At 46.2% G+C, this 17761-nt stretch overlaps 2 protein-coding genes across 2 annotated transcripts in view; both read left to right on the top strand.

Annotated features, from left to right (window-relative positions):
- The window catches only part of EMB2729 (Alpha amylase family protein), a 177882-nt gene that overhangs the window by 44279 nt on the left and 115842 nt on the right, over positions 1-17761 (top strand). The window contains exons 3-7 of the mRNA XM_086515669.1: positions 12915-12979; positions 15290-15991; positions 16688-16860; positions 17092-17181; positions 17276-17351. Coding sequence (XP_086371795.1) covers positions 12915-12979; positions 15290-15991; positions 16688-16860; positions 17092-17181; positions 17276-17351 — 1106 coding nt within the window. The remainder of the gene's footprint in view (positions 1-12914; positions 12980-15289; positions 15992-16687; positions 16861-17091; positions 17182-17275; positions 17352-17761) is intronic.
- LOC147453494 (uncharacterized) lies at positions 2782-10325 on the top strand. Its single transcript, XM_086516901.1, has 3 exons — positions 2782-3004; positions 3266-3603; positions 10206-10325. Exons 1-3 carry the CDS (start codon positions 2782-2784, stop codon positions 10323-10325), a joined length of 681 nt encoding a protein of 226 aa, XP_086373027.1.

Genomic DNA, 17761 nt, shown 5'->3' with positions numbered 1-17761 from the left:
GGGTCAGATGAGGATCTGTTGGAGTGGTTGGATGCTACCAAATCTATGCCTTGTTATGGAGTCTCTATTCACTCTTTGCCAGAAGGTACACCCTCTTCCAATGTTTCCTTCGTGGATGCCTTTGAATTTGGTATGCCTATGAAGAATCATAGAAGCGGGAAGAAATCACCACTACAAGAGTTCACCCCCATTCAAACATCAGCCTCAATGGTGTCTGCTTCTACGACCAGAACGAAGCTCTCCTCTGGGTCTGGCGAACTCCCTTCATAGAGCCTGGCCTGCCTGATGAATTCCCTGCTCTTGATAGTTGTCTTGCTCATGGTACCTCCTCTTGCTCTCCATTAACTACTGTGCTCTGTAGCCTCTCAACTTTCAATTAGTGGACCATGGAATTCGTCTGCAACAGAACACAGACTTTGCTGGCCATACTTTGCATGGGTGATTAATAATTGCTATCTGCCACCCCCTCGCCGCCTACATTTTTTTCCCTCGCCCCTAGTCCCCATGCCCACTCACCCTCGCCCCTAAGTCCCTTGCCCTCGCCCCTCACACCCCCTAGTCCCTTTCCCTCGCCCCTACCCACCCCTACCACTCACCCTCGCCCCTACCCTCTACCCACCCCTCTCTTCCACTCGCCCCTACCCACCCCCTCACCCCTCGCCCCTACCCTCTCTCTTTCGCCCCTACCCTCTCTACCGCTCGCCCCTACCCACCCTCCCTTGCCCTCGCCCCTACCCACTTCCCCCTCGCCCCTACCTAGCCACCCCTCGCCCCTACCCACCCCCTCCCTTCCCCTCGCCCCTACCCACCCGCTTCCACCACTCGCCCCTACCTAGCCCTCCCCACCCCTCTCAGCCTTAGCAAGTCCTCCCCCCCCCCCCCCCCCCCCCCCCCCCCCCCCCCCCCCCACCCCCACCCCGCATGATCAGCTGGCTCTCAAGCATTCACTTGGTTGCCATCCTGTTGCTGTGAAGGCCTTTTCGTTCTGCCATCATGATGGAGCTTAACCCTATTTGCGGTGTTACTCAGGCTTACGGTCATCCCTCTTTTCGAGAAGAGTGTTGTTGCAAGAAGTGTGGCAAGGTTCATCTGCAAGTGCAAGCATGGACCAGGTCATTTTCCTATCACTATGGTTAGGGAAGATAAAGATGCGTTGGAATCAAACTGAGCTTATCTCTATGGACTATGTCATTTTCCTGTCACTATGGTTAGGCAAGATAAAGATGCACTAGAATCAAACTGAGCTTATCTCTTTGCTGTAGAGCCTCATTGTTTGCCAATTGGGATTCTTAGGCTATGCAATCATACATACTGGGTTCTTGCCTAGTTAGAGGCTTAAGGCGATTGCAAGCAGTGCAGTGATTTTAACTCCACTTTTGAGGTATGTAAGGTCATGGGCCTAACACCTGCTTCAAGAAAGATGGACGGATGCAGTACCTAGTGGTTTTCCTTCACAGTTTTTTCAGTATTCCTCTCACCAAGACGGTGAGCAGTCTTGTGGTGGGCAACCTGTAGCAGGGCTACAGTGTCACTTCACAGGACAGACATTTGGACAATTGGTTACAGTTGGTCTGGTTCACACTGGACGGACCCTCTGGGCTGGGGAGTGACACGTGGCAAGGTACCGACGGTGGTCTAGTGGACATCGTGGCCAGGTCACCACCACCACTTAGTTTGGAGATAGACTTAGCTGACTGGACATTTATGAGCCGTTGGTGGCTCTTTATGATTGTACGTGTGAGTAGTAGCTGTTGGGTCAAGATCATGATCTTCTTTTACATCTGGTCCAACATCGTCATCGGGAGCAGAGAGTCTATACACAAAGCACTTATTCACCATCCCGGCACATCTGAGCCTCGACACCCCCATTGTACCTGTGAGTCCTGGGCTGGAGCTGAGTGTGCTGCCACGCCAGAGTCTGTATCAGTTCTTTGTGATAGTCGACTGGTCTGCTGTTGCGTCTTTGTGAGCTCTGTTGATGTCTATTGTTTCCTTCCTTTTCAGTCTGTTTGAGTAAGATTGTCACGCATATTACACTGAGGACCACCCACTGTAGAGAGCACGACACACTATCTGCGCTATAGTGTGCGCGCTTTACATGTGAGAATTTGCGGTCTTAAAGACAAAGACAATGTGGACGAGGAGGTAAAAGAACTCATGGCCTTGATGGGGGTTCATGATCCGACGCACACAAGAGCCTGGAGAGTGGGCAACATAAAGAAAAATGGAAGCAATGGGGAAACCTCAAAAGAAAGGACACTCATCCTCCGTTTTCCCTCCATGGAAGCGAAGAAGTCCTCCTTGAAGAAAAGGCCAACTCTTAAAGAGACGGGCATCTTTCTCGGGGATGATCTTACCCTCTCGCAGATCGCTCATATGCAGGAGGTAATGCCGGAGATTAGAGCGGCAAGGGGAAAAGGCAAGATTGCCTTTTACCGAGATGGAAGAGTGGTAATACTAGAGCGACGCTCCACATGACGGTGCGAGACTTATGGGACCACACTCAAAATGGCTTCCTGGAATCGTAATGGATCTATGCGTCTTGATGTGGGTGCTTTTGAGGATAGTTTTACTGGAAGAGACATCATCTTCTACTCTGAGACACATGAGGCCCTTGGGGAATCCCTGCCTCACATCAGTGGAGACAGATGGTTGACAGCTTACAGACAGGAGACGTGATCAGAGCACAGAGGACGGGGCTTAGGGGGAGTGGCAATGTTATTTAGAGAGGATCTGCAGCCAATGATACATATAGCCTGCAGGGATGAGCAAGCTAGGTACATGTGGGTGAGATTGAAAGCAGAGACAGGCAGATATCTTTACATTGCTATTTGCTACTTTCCCCCGAGTACGTCAGTCTACGCATCACCCAGAGGACAATCCCCCTTTTCTATTTTGGATGATGACATATGGGAGTTCTCTAGAGATGGTGACATTATCATTCTAGGGGACTTCAATGCTAGGAATGCTCATCACCAGACAATGTTCTATGATACAGTTCAGCGTAGCCGCGAAACATTTCAAGGCCGAAACGTTTCGCCCTGAAACGTGGCGTTTCACCACGAAACGTTTCAATCCAAAATGAGGGCACACTGAAACGTGAGACCAAAACGTGCGTTTAGCGACTTTGAAACTAAAACTATGGTAACTTGTTAGTGAGACGGCTTGTGTTTCACTTGGTGAGCGAAACGTTTCAAGGCCCGAAACGTTTCACCTATCCTGACCTGTTGAAACGCGTTTCATGGTGACGTTGATGATACTTCAGAGGAGGTGCTGAGGGAGCTAGATGTTGTTGAGACAGGCTTGTCAAGACTATCGCAGGATGTGGAATATACTGAGTATGGACGGCACTTGATAGATATGGGCACTGCACATGGACTGGCCATCTTGAATGGCCTACAGAGGTTTCCTGCTGCGGGAGGTTTCACATGCTTCCCACAGAGACATGGAACCAGCACAGTGGATTATGTCATGGCACAGCCGAATCTTATCTCTAGTATCCAAGATCTCACAGTTGGGCCCAGACCGGTTGGGGTGGCAGTGGATCATGCCGTTGTGTCGATGACCATCTCCTTCCAGTTCAGTGTAGCACACAGGCCACGGGTAGCCGCCCCTACTCGCTACATCTTCACGCGGGAGACGGACTCTGTATACATAAGACGGGATCTACAAACGATTATGCACTGAGGAACCAGGGCGACTACTGGAGGAGCTTACTACTATACTGACGCAGACATTACATGATGCAGCAACAGAGGCATACCCACACACCTAGCCGAAGCAAAGACGTTGTTCCGGGAGCATGCCTCAGAACAACTGGTATGATGAGGAGTGCCACCAGACTAGAGCTAGACTTCAGAGGGAGGTACTTTTGGGGGACATCACTCACAGATAGTCACAGATTGACTTCCGACGCCTGGTGCCGCAGAAGAAGAGGGCATTTTTGGCTCGACTAGAGCAGGATCTATACCAGTTATTCTTGAGTCAGGACTCGCGTGAGGCGTGGTGGCTCTTTCATGAGCAGTCCCCCCCCCACCGTTACCTCTACAGAGACCTGGGGTCAGTACGCATCATCTTTGTACACAATACCTGGTGAAGAAAGCCATTGACAGGATGAGGACTGGGAGTGATCATGATGGCCTAGTGGCTGAGCATTTCATACACGCCAAAGATCTACTAGTAGAGCTTCTAGCACTCATGTTTAACCGTGCCATGTATGAGAGCTTGCCTGATACTTGGAGCCTATCTACGATTGTACCTATCTTCAAGTCAGGAGACCCTATGGAGCCTGGGAATTATCGCACTATCATGATTGGACACACTGGCACGGTTGTATGCATCCATTCTTGAGCAGCAGTTGAGTAGATGGGCAGAGAGGGAAGGAATACGTGCAGATGGGCAGGCAGGGTTCAGGAGAGGCTTCTCTACTCTTGACCATATCTTGACACTCCGGGCCATTGTCGAGGAGGGAAGATCTCATGGGAGACGGATCTATTGTAGCTTTGTGGACTTCCGCAAAGCCTTTGACATAGTACCCAGAGCTAGATTGATGCACAGACTACAGGAGATGGGAGTACCCACAGAGCTCATTTGGGGGATCATGGCATTGTACAAATCAGTAGTTGGGCATGTACGCACCCTTGAGGGACTATCTACACCGGTTCACTCCACTATTGGGGTGAAGCAGGGTTGCCCGCTCTCTCCTACTCTATTCGGTATGTATGTAGATGAGGTTTCTGACTACATTGAGAGCGGGGGTGATAGCGGTGCACAGATGGCAGGGACATGGATCCCACTTTTTTTATATGCTGATGATATTGTGTTGATCTCCGAATCTCCAGAGGGGATGCAACGTCACTTGGATGCTTTGCATAGGTTTGCCCATGAAAGTGGTTTGTCTGTGAACCTTGGTAAAACCAAGGTTATGGTGTTTAATACCACAGTGGATCAGGAGGTCAGCACCTACATTCACATATGGCCAGGAGACTGTGGAGTACACAAATGCTTACACTTACCTTGGAGTGGTTTTTAGCAGACCGGCATTCTCACTCAGGAGAGCAGCAGAGACCAGATTGACTAGAGCCCGTGCAGCATTGGGTAGATTCGAGAGGATGTGTTCACAGGTTCAGTTTCATGAGCTTAGGACGAAGCTTTGGCTCTTTGAAACCTTGGTGGCTTCTGCATTGCTCTATGGAGCTGAGATATGCGGACCTTCATTGGATCATCACGGGGGGTCGGGTCACATTGATGGATGGGGGAGCATGGAGAAACCTCTGATCTCTATGATCTCGCGGCTCATTAGAGCCAAGGCATCAGTACCACATGCCATTATCCGAGCAGAGCTAGCGCCCCCCCCATTAGTGGTTGAGGCGCTCACCAGACCAGTCTCCTTCATACACCGCATGTGGGAACTTCCTAGAGACAGATATGCTCGCATTGCACTTGAGTCCTCTCGTCAGTTAGCCATGTAGGGAGATACAACATGTTGGTATGGGGAGATGACATCATGGTTTCAGGCGCATGGGTTCAGCATAGACAGGTTGCCACCCTTCCAGTACTCATTGGATGCACCATCTCTCACTCTTACACAGTCCGAGATCACCAGGCTCATCCGTCAAGACCTGACCCAGCTAGATACCAAGAGGACATGGATATAGCCGACGCAGGAGCTGGGCACGAATATGGCTTTCTACAGAGAGCATCTTCTCAGCACCCAGATACATGGACACCCACTTGTCTCATGGGATAAGATGTGCTATTGGCTAGTTACGCACATCTTCTCACCAGCTGCGGATTGAGACTGGGAGATACAGCGGAGTACCAGCAGAGGCCAGGACTTGCCCCTTGTGTGACATGGAACCTGAGACAGAGTTGCACTACACATGCCGCTGCCCCGTCTACTACGAGATACGAAGCCGCTTCCATTGCTTGTTCAGAGAGGGTTTTGGACCACTCTCCAGAGTCATGGGATATGAGGATCAGAGATGCTTGGGTTTGTTCTTGCTCGAGCTGTGCAGACACAGAGATAGCTTGATGAGTGGAGAGGCGAGCCAGTCTCAGAGACGGATCACAGATTTCTTTAGAGCAGACACTGGACAGCCGCTGGAGCTACTACCACAACAGAGCTTACTTTCGTCTCACACTAGAGGCACACTGATCGACCGAGCGAGTGAGTTGGGGAAATCCAGGTGCCCACGATTGCGGAGGACTACACAGCATCGACGGAGGCTTCATCAGAAGATTCGGAGCACTCTGGCTAGGCATGCATGACGCCCGGTCAGACTACTCACCATGGAGGAGATTGATGAGATCCGCTAGCACCCGATGCTAGATCTCCTCTGATTTAGCTATCCCAGCAAGCTGCCCCTTTTGCTTAGTTCACATCGACCAGTCTAGGATCCCATAGTATTTTTTGTTTTGTTTTGTTATGTTGTTAGTTAGTTTGTTACTCTGACTTTGTATCAGATCCACCACATTGTAACTTTCTGATCTCATAGGTCACTTTGGCCTTTTGAAGACGTTAAGATAACATTTCATTTCATTTCATTTCTTTGTCTCTCTCTCTCTCTCTCTCTCTCTCTCTCTCTCTCTCTCTCTCTCTCTCTCACATTCATCGTGTTCAATTCAGTTTCTTCTTTCAAGTGAAGTAAAGTAACCTTGTGTTTGCGTGGAGTACTAGATCTGAGCTAAATCCTTAAACACTTTCGTTGCACCTAACACACTAGGCTGCTTCTTGTTCAACCATGATGCATGAACTGACGAGCATGAAACAAAAACCACTTGTGGACACTTGCGTGTTATAACAACCAGCCCAATCAGAGTTCGAAAAAGCATGCAATTCTGGCGGCAATGATTCCCCCTTGGGATAAAAAATCCAAGATATAAAGTGCCACTTAAGTAGCGAAAGATCCTCTTAATAGCGTGTCAATGCTTAGACATTGGGCTATGCATAAAACTGTTGACATGCGAGATTGCAAAGTGAATATTTGGCCTTGTATTGCATACATAATAAGGCATCCAACAAGAGTCTTGATAAAGAGTGACATCCGCAAGATCTCCAGCATGGTGAAGACTCAATTTCAAACATGGTTCCATTGGAGTAGCAATAGGTTGCAGTCCTCAAGTCCCTATGTAGCTTGCTCGACACAGGCAATATCTTCATCACATTGCTTGAAGTGTATGCCCAAGTAATGATGCAAAAGCCCCAAGTCTTTCATCTTGAAAGTAGCATTCAAGTCAGCCTTGAATTCACCAGTGTCTGTCATATTCAGAACAGCAATTAGCAAATCATCTACATGTAGAACGATGATGAGAAATACATAACCCTCACGCTTCACATACAAAGTGCTTTCGGTTGGATTGTTACGAAAGCCTTGTTTAACCAAATGAGTGTCAGCTTTCTCTTACCAACAACGAGGAGACTGCTTCAACCCATATATAACTTTCTTACATTTGCACACTTTATTTTCTTGTCCTTTCTTGACAAAATCGCAAGGTTGCGTTACATGTGCTTCATCAAATAAATCACTATTCAAGAAAGCAGTAAATGTTTGATTGATATACATTCAATCCAAAATGAGCTGCCAATGCACATAGAAAACGAATAGTAGTCATACAACAAGTGGGAGCAAAAGTCTCCTCATAATCAATGCCTTTCTGATGTGCATAACCTTTTGCAACAAGTCTAGCTTTGTAGCAATCAATCTCACCATCCAGCTTACGTTTCAACTTGTAAGCCCACTTCGTACCAATGGCCTTTTTGTAAGGAGGCAAATCACAATCACATAAAGTCCATGTGTCATTTTTTATAAGTGCATCATATTTTGAATACATGACAGCCATCCAATTTTGTGAATTCTTGCTTCATCAAAAGAAAGAGGTTCCTCCTTATCACATAAACTAGAAATAGCCAAAGCATAACAATCTAACGCACAAGATGCATGGCGAGAACCTGAATGAGTACAACTAGACATAGGTGCATCCAATTTACTGTCGGCAAAGTATGCACCAGCCATTTTGGCATACCTTTAGCCTTCTCATTCTCAGCCTTTTCCACATCAAGTACATCATGTACATCTGCATCAGTAATAGGTTGATCTGTAACATTTTCAGAAACCCCTATAGGTTGTATGTTTGCCTAATTGGAATTTACATTCAAGTTTACACTATTAATAAGAGGCAACAAAGTGCCATAAATGTCCTGTGAGCTTACATTATTGTCTCTGGTACATGATAATAAAGGTTGAACAAAATCTTCCACAAACACAATATCTCGTAAAACCAAGATACGTTTTGTTTGCGGATAGTATAACTTGTAACCTTTGCTTTCAGTACTGAAACCAACAAAATGGTATTTAACAGCCTTATCATTCAATTTTATGCGCTGTCTTTGTGGCACCAAAGCATAAGCTAAACAACAAAATAAGTGTATGTGATCAATAGATGGCTTCTTATCATGTCATGCTTCATATGGAGTCAAAGACTGCAGGGCTTTGGTAGGACACCTGTTAAGTACATAAGTAGCACACATGATAGTCTCAAGCCAAAACAAATGTGGCGAAGCTTGACTCTTGACCATACATCGTGCCATCTCCGTAATTGACTTGTTTTTCCCTTTTAGCAACACCATTTGCTGAGGTGTACACGGCACTGTACATTGGTGTTTTATCCCACGATTAGCTAGAAATGCATTAAACTTATGAGACATATACTCCCTGTCACAAGATGGGCACCACGTGCCAATAGAAAAGAACAGACTGAACAGACTTTTAGCACTTCAATAACACCTGAAACTGAAAGAGAGAGACGACACGTGACATGGAGTGGCGGAATTCTATCCCAGAGAGTATTGGCCCCAAACCTTGGTGCCCCTTTCGGTATTTCTTTATACTACTCGAACTATGTACAACGTCGATACTTCAGACTCTGCACCTTCTCCAAGAAGCATGCCAGAGATTGAGCCCTCTGCACTTATTTCAAGGCCCTTGGCCTATGAAAAGCAGTTTACATGAAAAGCCTTCAAACTCAAAAGCATCTAGTCCAAAAGTAGATGCCCAAAAGTTGGTAGCGTGATTTATGGAAATCCGTACAACTGCCACGTTAGCAACGCAAATCGCAGAAATCAATACAAGCTGCCATGTCAGCACAGTCAGCGTGAAACACGAAAATCCGTGCAGTTCTGCCACGTCAGCAGTCTGCAGAAAATCCAGGCTGTTCGTACAGGTCTGTCATGTCATCAGCTGGTTGCGTATCTTTTGTGTGTGTGTGTGTGTGTGTTGGTCATGCTTCATCTTCTGCTGCTTCTGTTTCTTCACTTAGGGTTTAGGTCCCTTAGTCAGGATCTACATAGTGGCTCCGTTCCTTAGTGGCTTGACACGTCAGCAGTTTGTGACACTCCCTCCCTCGATCTAAACGGAGGGTGCCCATAGTACATTTAAAGACATTTCCAGCCGTGGCCAGAAATTGCTTGAAGCACATGAACACTTTGGACTTAGCTTTAAGCGGATACACCCATGCATGCGTGGAGTAATCATCAATAAAAATCACGAAATATAGGTAATTGCCTAAGGATGGAGTTTGCATAGGCCCACAAACATCACTATGCACAAGTTGCAACCTGCATGTAGTCCTTATTAAACCATCCTTTGGAAACTTCGAATACTACATCTTACCCAAATATAGCCTTCCCAAACATGCTTAGAAGGTGCTTCAAGAGGCGGCAAAGAAGCAACCATATCAGATTTGTACAAACGTAGCAAACTGAGAAAATTGAGATGCCTAAAACGTGCATGCCAAAGTTTTTCATTTGAAATAGCCTTTCATTCCACAACTTCTTTTGCAAAATTTTTCCCACACTTGTCAAACAAAGTGAGCTTATACAGCCCACGACACAAAATGCCAGATGCAACTATTTCACCACCAAAACTGAGATTATGAACTGTACATTTACTTCTCGATTTTGAGAAGGCTAACGACAGAGTTGACTGGGACTTCTTGGAGGGCACTCTATGCTGGATGGATTTCTCAGGTGCTTGGATCAGAGGTGTGTCAGCTCTCTACAGGTGTGCGCACAGGCAGGTTCTCTTGGCAGGGGGAGAGGGAAACACTTCATGCCCATTTGCTCTGTCAGACATGGTTGCCCTCTAGCCCCCTTACTCTTTCTTTTCTATGTTGAGGCGATGAACAAATTTTTGACTTCATAGCAGGTTGGCTTGCATGGTTTAGAGCTTTCTATTAGGGGAGACGAGCTACTGAACGCTGAGTTTGCCAACGACTCAGCCTTGTACTTGGAGGGCCAAAAGGCCAATCTGCACAGCTGTGAGTAGAGTCTTGAGGTGTTTTGTTGTGTATCAGGCGCACTGATCAATTGGAGGAAGACAATAGCTTTCTGGGTTGGTAGTGCTCCTACGCGTGATCGGTCGTCAGGTGAGGGTTTCAGGTGGATTCCCCCAAGGACTCCAATTCGCTATCTAGGTTGTCAGGTTGGCTTGGACTTGTCCTCTAAACAACAGACTGCTCCCCTCCTCCTGTCCATTAGGAGGAAGTTGTTGCATTGGAGTTCAACACGACTCTCTTTGGCAGGCAGAATGTAGTGGCCAACCAGGTGCTATTGGCTACTATGTTGTACATCACGTCTTGGTGGATCTTCTCGAGCTCCTATATCAGTTAGCTAGAATTTCCTTTGGTCAGGGCGCGACACCCAGCTAGCCCGGGCCAAAGTTGCTTGGCAAGTCATCAACTTACCATGTTCTTAGGGGGGGGGGTCTAGGGATCATCGACCCAGCAGAGCAGAGCAAAGCAGAGCAGAGCCCTTCTTGGGAAGTTTGTGGTCAAAGGACTACTTCCAGGGGAGGAGCCTTGGAAGGAGTTGTTGCTTCACCGGCTTCGATCTCGAGTGCCTCATGTAGGGCTAGGGATCATCGACCCAACAGAGCAGAGCAAAGCCCTTCTTGGGAAGTTTGTGGTCAAAGGACTACTTCCAAGGGAGGAGCCTTGGAAGGAGTTGTTGCTTCATCGGCTTCGATCTCGAGTGCCTCATGTAGGATGACCTTGGAGCCCTTCCATCAGGTGGATTTTTACAGAGATGCACAGAGTTGGTTTGAGCAAGAGGTTGGAGGATTGTTTTGCTGCGAGCCTGCTTAGGTCTTGGGAGCAATTGAGGAGTGGCCTAGAGCAGCATCAACCCACTTGCACGGAAGAGCGCTTGCTACGGCCCCTTGTTTGGAACCCCATGGTTAGCACTCAGAGAGGCCACCTGGTTGGTAGTAGGCCTCTTGTTTTGTGGCGTCCCATGGTAGAGGGTCCAGCTCGCACTCTCGGTAATTGGCTCGAGTTTTCATGTTTGTCCGAGGAGACTCACGAGCATCCAGCTACGAGGCATGAGTGGAGCGCAGAGAATGTGCCAGGACATTACAGAGGCTTTACCAACTGATTGGCTCACCCCTCTAGAGACAGCAGCTCCCAGATGGATGGGGGCCTTCACGGAGGTCCTCATCGCAATTCGAGCTTTCTTGGAGTCCGTACCCCACATGTTCTTTGAGGTTCAGGGCGAGGGTCGCATCCATAGAGTCTCAATAGAGGCTCCATAGGTTGCAGAGTGTTGCTTTAAGAGGACACGAGTTTTGGACATCTGGGGGAGGATGTGTGTCATAGATCCTGACCTAGCAGGTCTTGATACAGGCCACTTGCAGCTTTGGGCTTGGGCTGCCCTTTGGCATGAGTGCAATGGGACCCGAGAGAGTGGTTTTGGAGAGACCCCTTCTCCTTAGCCGATCACCTTGGGATCCCCTTCTTTCAGTACATAGCTCGTCTGGGGCGCCACATACTGGCAGCACGGAGAAAGGCTTGTCCTACTGCAGCGCTTCATTGGGAGGAGGAGGGTCTCACAGTTGAGTTCTTTTCAGGTTTCCGGGAGCGGTTGTGGGACTCCAGACAGCCGAGGAGAGTCACTTTGTTCCAGTGGCTAGTTGCACACAGAGCCACTGCAGTTGGGAGCTGGCTAGTACACAATGGCTTTTCGGCAGCTTGTGCAGCTTGTGGCCATCCTTTGGAGAGTCAGCAACACTGTCTGTGGGACTACCCCAATGGCACAACAGGGTTGGCTTCGAGTTCTTCGGTTGATGCCGGTCCTTTCCATAGCTCGACAATACACTTGGGATGCTGCAGCTTGATCCACTCTCACGGGCCTTGCACTCCATTTTGAGTTGGCTTCCACCAGCAGGATGATAGTGATCCAGAGGGGTCGACCTACACTCGAGCTTGCCACAGAACTTACCCCTTAGGAGTAATGCAGTGAGAGAGAAGTGTGCTGGGAGCTCGGCTGTGGCCTGACACTCTGGTTCATTTGGCGGGCCTGCTGCTTCCGCATCTTCGAGGCTCGCCCAGTCCCACCAGCAAAGATTGTTCGGGATTTTTGGTTGAAGCTTATTCACACTCTCAGGGGTCAGTTTGACAGACTCCAAGGCAGCTCCGACCGCATGCGGGAGCGCAAAGAGGCTTTCCTGCGACTCTGGTGCCCAGGGCCTTTCTTTACCATGGTCCAGGGTGCACCCAGATGGCACTACTGTCCACGTGTGTGGCTCTTTCCTCCTCCCATTCTGTGATTTAGCCCCCATTGTACATATTTTGTTTTCTCACTGGGAGAGTCTCCCCTTGGTTTTGATGCAGCCCTCTCCAGTAGAGGTGGTTGTAGCCCTATGGGCAGTTTTATTAACTAATGGAAGGATCTTTTTCTCGGGAAAACAAAAGGATAACTATGGTCCTCGTGATTTATGTTATGTTTCTTCTGTTTAGAAAGTGTATTAATAGTTTTGATCATCATGCCATATTGTTGCAAAGATTCTCTGTTATGTGTAACCAATTGAAGCATCTATTCTAGTGTGAAAACTGATTTTATTTTGGCACTGTCCTTGCAGGTATGAAATCTTTGGCTTGCATCGTCATCGCAAACATAGAGTTGAACTTGTGGAATGGGCACCTGGTATTGTCTCCAAGCTTAGTGTTTTTTATAAGGGAGGTCTTTGGTTTGATTGTTGTTACTTTGTGTAGTTCTACAATCAGGCTTTTTTAAAGAATATTTTAGATTTTTCTTATTTCCTACATTTGCTCTTAAGTATCTTGCTACAATTTGCCTGTCAGACAGCGAGGGAAAGCAGTATGCCATGGTATGACCATGTTTTTGGCTATCATCAAACCTTGAAAAGTCTTGAAAATGAAAGCTTTCATGGAGCAAGAAGTTATGCCAAATAAAGATGAATCACCAGTCCCATTCTTGTGTAAACCATTGTCTTTATGATTTCTCTTGCAAGTAAGCACAATTGCCATGGCATTCAATACAAACAGCATGAACATGAGATGATGAGTGTGTTTACAAGAAATGTTAGTAAACTTTAAGGTCAGGAGATTGTAACCGCCTCAAACCTTTAGACTTCCTTGGACCACCCCTGCTTTGCTCCAATTGTTTTGGTATTTATTGCTCCTTTTGGACCTTTTCCTCATCAATGGTCTCGCAGGATGCATTTCTTGTGCGAGCTTTTAACTGTAAACCATTGTCTTTACAATTTTCCTGCAAGCAACCATATTTATCATGCTATTTAATACAATCCACAAGATTCAACAACATGAGTGCAGAAGGGTCAGTTGATTGAACGAAAAAGGATCACTTGCTGTGGATCACATGAAAAGGCGTAACCATTTCAGGTGGCTTCTAACTGTGCCAGTCATCGTGGGATCAACCCTGAGCCCATATTACTGCTATGTACATAAATGTGGAGTGACGGAAGTATCAGTAGCTGCCTTTTAGTGAGGGGCCTAGAAGGGTGCCTGGGAATAGTGTTTTTGCAAAAAGAGATCCAGCTGCATATCCCTGTGTCACAATCATCTGTGTCGCCTAGCTCAGAGACCATCACTCAGAAAGGTGAAATTGACACGAGGTATACATGGAAGGCTATTCCTGTAACTTCCTGCCTGCGTACATGATTGTGCTCCACAAGCTCACTAGCTTGAGATTATGAAAGATCATAACCTTGGTTTTACCAGGCTGAATTGTGCGTCGTCTCTATATGTAGAAGTCCTCTACTGCATCTACATAGTCTTGGAGTCCCTCTTGAAAGTCAAAGGTCTAAGACTCAACATAAAGTATAGTGCCACTTTAGGTATTGACAGTCACCAACTGCCTCCCCCTCTTGTGATAAAATCCTCAGTCTCGTCTACATATACTGCAAACCATGCAGAAGAGATATGGATCACAAGAAGAGTAAGATCCTTTTGATTACATATGTGCCAATCAGCTAAATTGAGGCTCAGGAGTAGAGATCATGTCAATAGGTGTTCCTTCACTCAAGCAACTTACAAATCTGTTCAAAATGATATTACACTATTTGATTATATGATAGACTAGTCAAGAGTACACAAGTTTTCTCTGAAGTCATTTTTGATGTTGATTGTAAATGTTCTGGTGTGGGTTGGCAGAACACATTCTCTAAATCATGGAAGTTATAATGAATAAACATCATTTTGATTTGACGAACATCAGTGTATGCATCTGTGTTAGCCATGTAGGAAAATTTTCCATTATCCCCACAAGCTGCTTAAACTTGGTGAGTTGCCCATCCGACTTTGGCTCTTTCTCCAAGAAGATGTTTCATCACATACTCAGGAACTCTGAGATGTAACTCTCCTTGGTCATTGTAATTTCAAGGATAAAGTCAAACTTTTGCCCCAGAATAATCAAATCATGACTAGTTTTGTGGTCAGCTTGTTCAGTTGCAATGGCTTTGCCTTCTACCCTTCAGCTGCTTTGGGGGGCTTGTGTGTTCGCTAGTGGTGCAACGGGAAAACACTAGCAACCCTGAACTAGGCAGGGGAAAAAGGTACACAATTAGTTTCATTTTGTGTCAATGGTTTCTTGAGACCTACTGACTTGGGGGTGGGAAAGTGGATGATATTTATTGTCAAGGGCAAACCAAGTCGATTTTGTCTGTGTAGTGGGTGCTTAAGCAGTATTGCTCTAGCTCGTTAGCTTACTCCATGGACTCAAATTTCAGTCCTTATCATACTTTGGAGTGCCTCTCTGTGTGTAGTCCAGACAACAAAAATGCCTGTCACTGTCATCGCAAATGATCTCCCATATTTATTGATATTGTACTTCTGTTGCTAGGAACTTGTTGAATTTCTCTTTTGATATTCCCCTTTCTCTTGCTTTTGTGTTTCAGCTTTAGAAGCTTAAGGTTCCTGGTGGTGCTTTTGCTTACAGATGCTATCTTTTATTGAATTGTGTACTGTCTTGCAGGTGCTCGGTTCTGCTCAATAGTTGGGGATTTTAACAGTTGGCAACACCGGAAGAATGCTGCAGATCGTAAGCAACCTGATGACTTTGGGGTATGGCGTGTAGTCATTGAAGATAAGCTTAGGGAAGAGCAGGAAGAGGACGAATGGTATCAAGAATATAATTATAAGGATAATTTTGACCTTGGAGATGAGAACTCAGACATAGACAGTCTTCTGCAAAGGGCCAATGATGAATATTGGGAGCCTGGTGAGGATGAGTACATGTACGATCGACATGAGCAAGTGGCGAATGAGGTGTTTAAGGTATTCTTTGGATCTCACGAAACTGTGGATCCTTATGAAAAAGGATCTTTTTATGAGCTTGAGAAACTGAGAGACGAAGCGGAAGAGCGAGTTAAAGCTTTGAAAGCAAGTCATTGTAATGAGGAACTTCCACCAACAGATGTCATATACGATGGGAAGTATAATAAGAAAGGTCCGTCCAAACGGCCTCTTGAGATTGTCGATGATCCCATATGGACAAAACGTGTTCTTGCTAAAAAGCCACCTTTAGCATACTGGAAACACCTGATTAAAGGTAGAAAAGCATGGCAAGAAAAGTATACTCCTGGTATACCTCACGGTGGAAGATACAGAATCTATCTTCATACAAATGAGGGGCCAGTGGAGCGCATATCAGCATGGTCAACTTATATTTTACCAGGTCTGTCTTGCGCTCTTTATTTGCAAGTTGTTTAAGTATTAACGCTGGCTCAGGGTTGGCTTGTCTGGCAAGGAGATATGTATGAACAACGACATTACTTACCAAAGCTTTGTGCATATGACGTGTAGCATGTTACATGAAGCACACACCTGCTGCTTGTTAAACGTTTTATTGGAAAATATGTGTTCTGTTGTATCGACTGATATCCTCAAATACATAATTGGTAGACAAAATACCAAGTATCAAGAAGACAGTGAAAGATTGTTCATGAAGCCATGGTGGCGGTGCTCTTTAAGGTTGACCATTGTTTACCCCACAAATGTAGTGTTACTGATAAGTTATCAAGTGCTTTTTTTTTTTTTTTTTTGAGAGTACAAGAACTTTGAAACACACGCACACACCCTATGTACAACGGCATCACAGGTAGGGAGAGAAGCACCCCATATCACACACACACACACACACACACACACACACACACACACCCGCATATGGGAACAGTCCCTAAGGACTTAGAACATGTCTTCAGGTCGCCAAGGGGGGATTGAACCCAAGACCTTAGGCACATAGGCTATGACTCTACCAACTGAGCTAGCACCCGTTGACAAGTTATCAAGTGTTGTTAGGTTTAGTGTGGCAAGACTTTTGCAGGGTCTGATCAAGCTTTCTTTTATTTACTTGTTTGTTTTATTACAGACCCAGATGGAGGTCTAGCAAGTTCTATATATTGGGAGCCACCACCTCGGGAGATTTTTCAGTGGCAGCATGAGAGGCCAGCGAGACCAAAGTCTCTACGCATATACGAATGTCATATTGGGATAAGTGGCTCAGAGGCCAAAATTTCCACATTTATGGAATTCACTGATAACGTAAGCAAATGACTCCCTGTAAGCTTCTTCACAATAGGATGTTTCAAATCCCATGCTTGTCCATAGTTCTCTTACCGGAAGATTGTGACCAAGGGCAGAGTGAAGAGATGCTTTTTTTGCTTAATTGCAAAATGTTTATATTGGGAGTTGAGAGAAGCGCATTTGACAATGTACATAATGGGTAAACCAGATTATTTGACTGAATTTGGATTGTGTTCGGTGGGCTTGTAGGTTTTGCCCTACATAAAAGATGCTGGTTACAATGTGATTCAGTTATTTGGTATTCAAGAACATCGCGATTACTCAACTGCTGGATACAAGGTTCCTTTCCGTTTTGTTTCTATTCTTTAAACATAAGAAGGGCTCTTGACACGTTTGAGAACATGTCTTGTGCTTCTTACCATTGCCATTTCAGGTGACAGGCGTGTTCGCAATAAGCAGTCGGTTTGGCAGGCCAGAAGATTTCAAGCGGCTGGTCGACACAGCTCACGGTAATTCTCTAACACAAGGGAATTGCAAAAAGATTGTTTGAAATAATTTCTGAGCCTCTCATAGATGGTCAGAGATACGAGAGAATTACTTTTTTTTTTGCCCATGCCCTAGATGATTATGCAGCTGATTTTGTCCCAGATAAACCACACCAGAAAAAGGCTAGGCTGTTTTGTTACTTAAAATTTGAGTTGATGATCAAAAGTTCATGCCGATGGATGGAGCGACACCCGCATGAGGTCCATCCATGGAGTGGTGGTCTATTCTCGAGGGGACATGTACTTCATCGACTCTCATGATGCATCCGGCAGTGGAAAAGCGGCCGACGTGCTTGGGGCTGAGTGGGCGACGACCATTGAGATCATTTGACCCAAGAATGTGGTGGGCATGGTTGATGGAGAGGCATCAAATA

Source organism: Adiantum capillus-veneris, chromosome 7 (genome assembly GCF_014529385.1).
Source record: "Adiantum capillus-veneris isolate H3 chromosome 7, ASM1452938v2, whole genome shotgun sequence".
In the NCBI taxonomy this organism is placed as follows: Eukaryota; Viridiplantae; Streptophyta; class Polypodiopsida; order Polypodiales; family Pteridaceae; genus Adiantum; species Adiantum capillus-veneris.
This window is presented reverse-complemented; position numbering and strand designations above follow the sequence as displayed.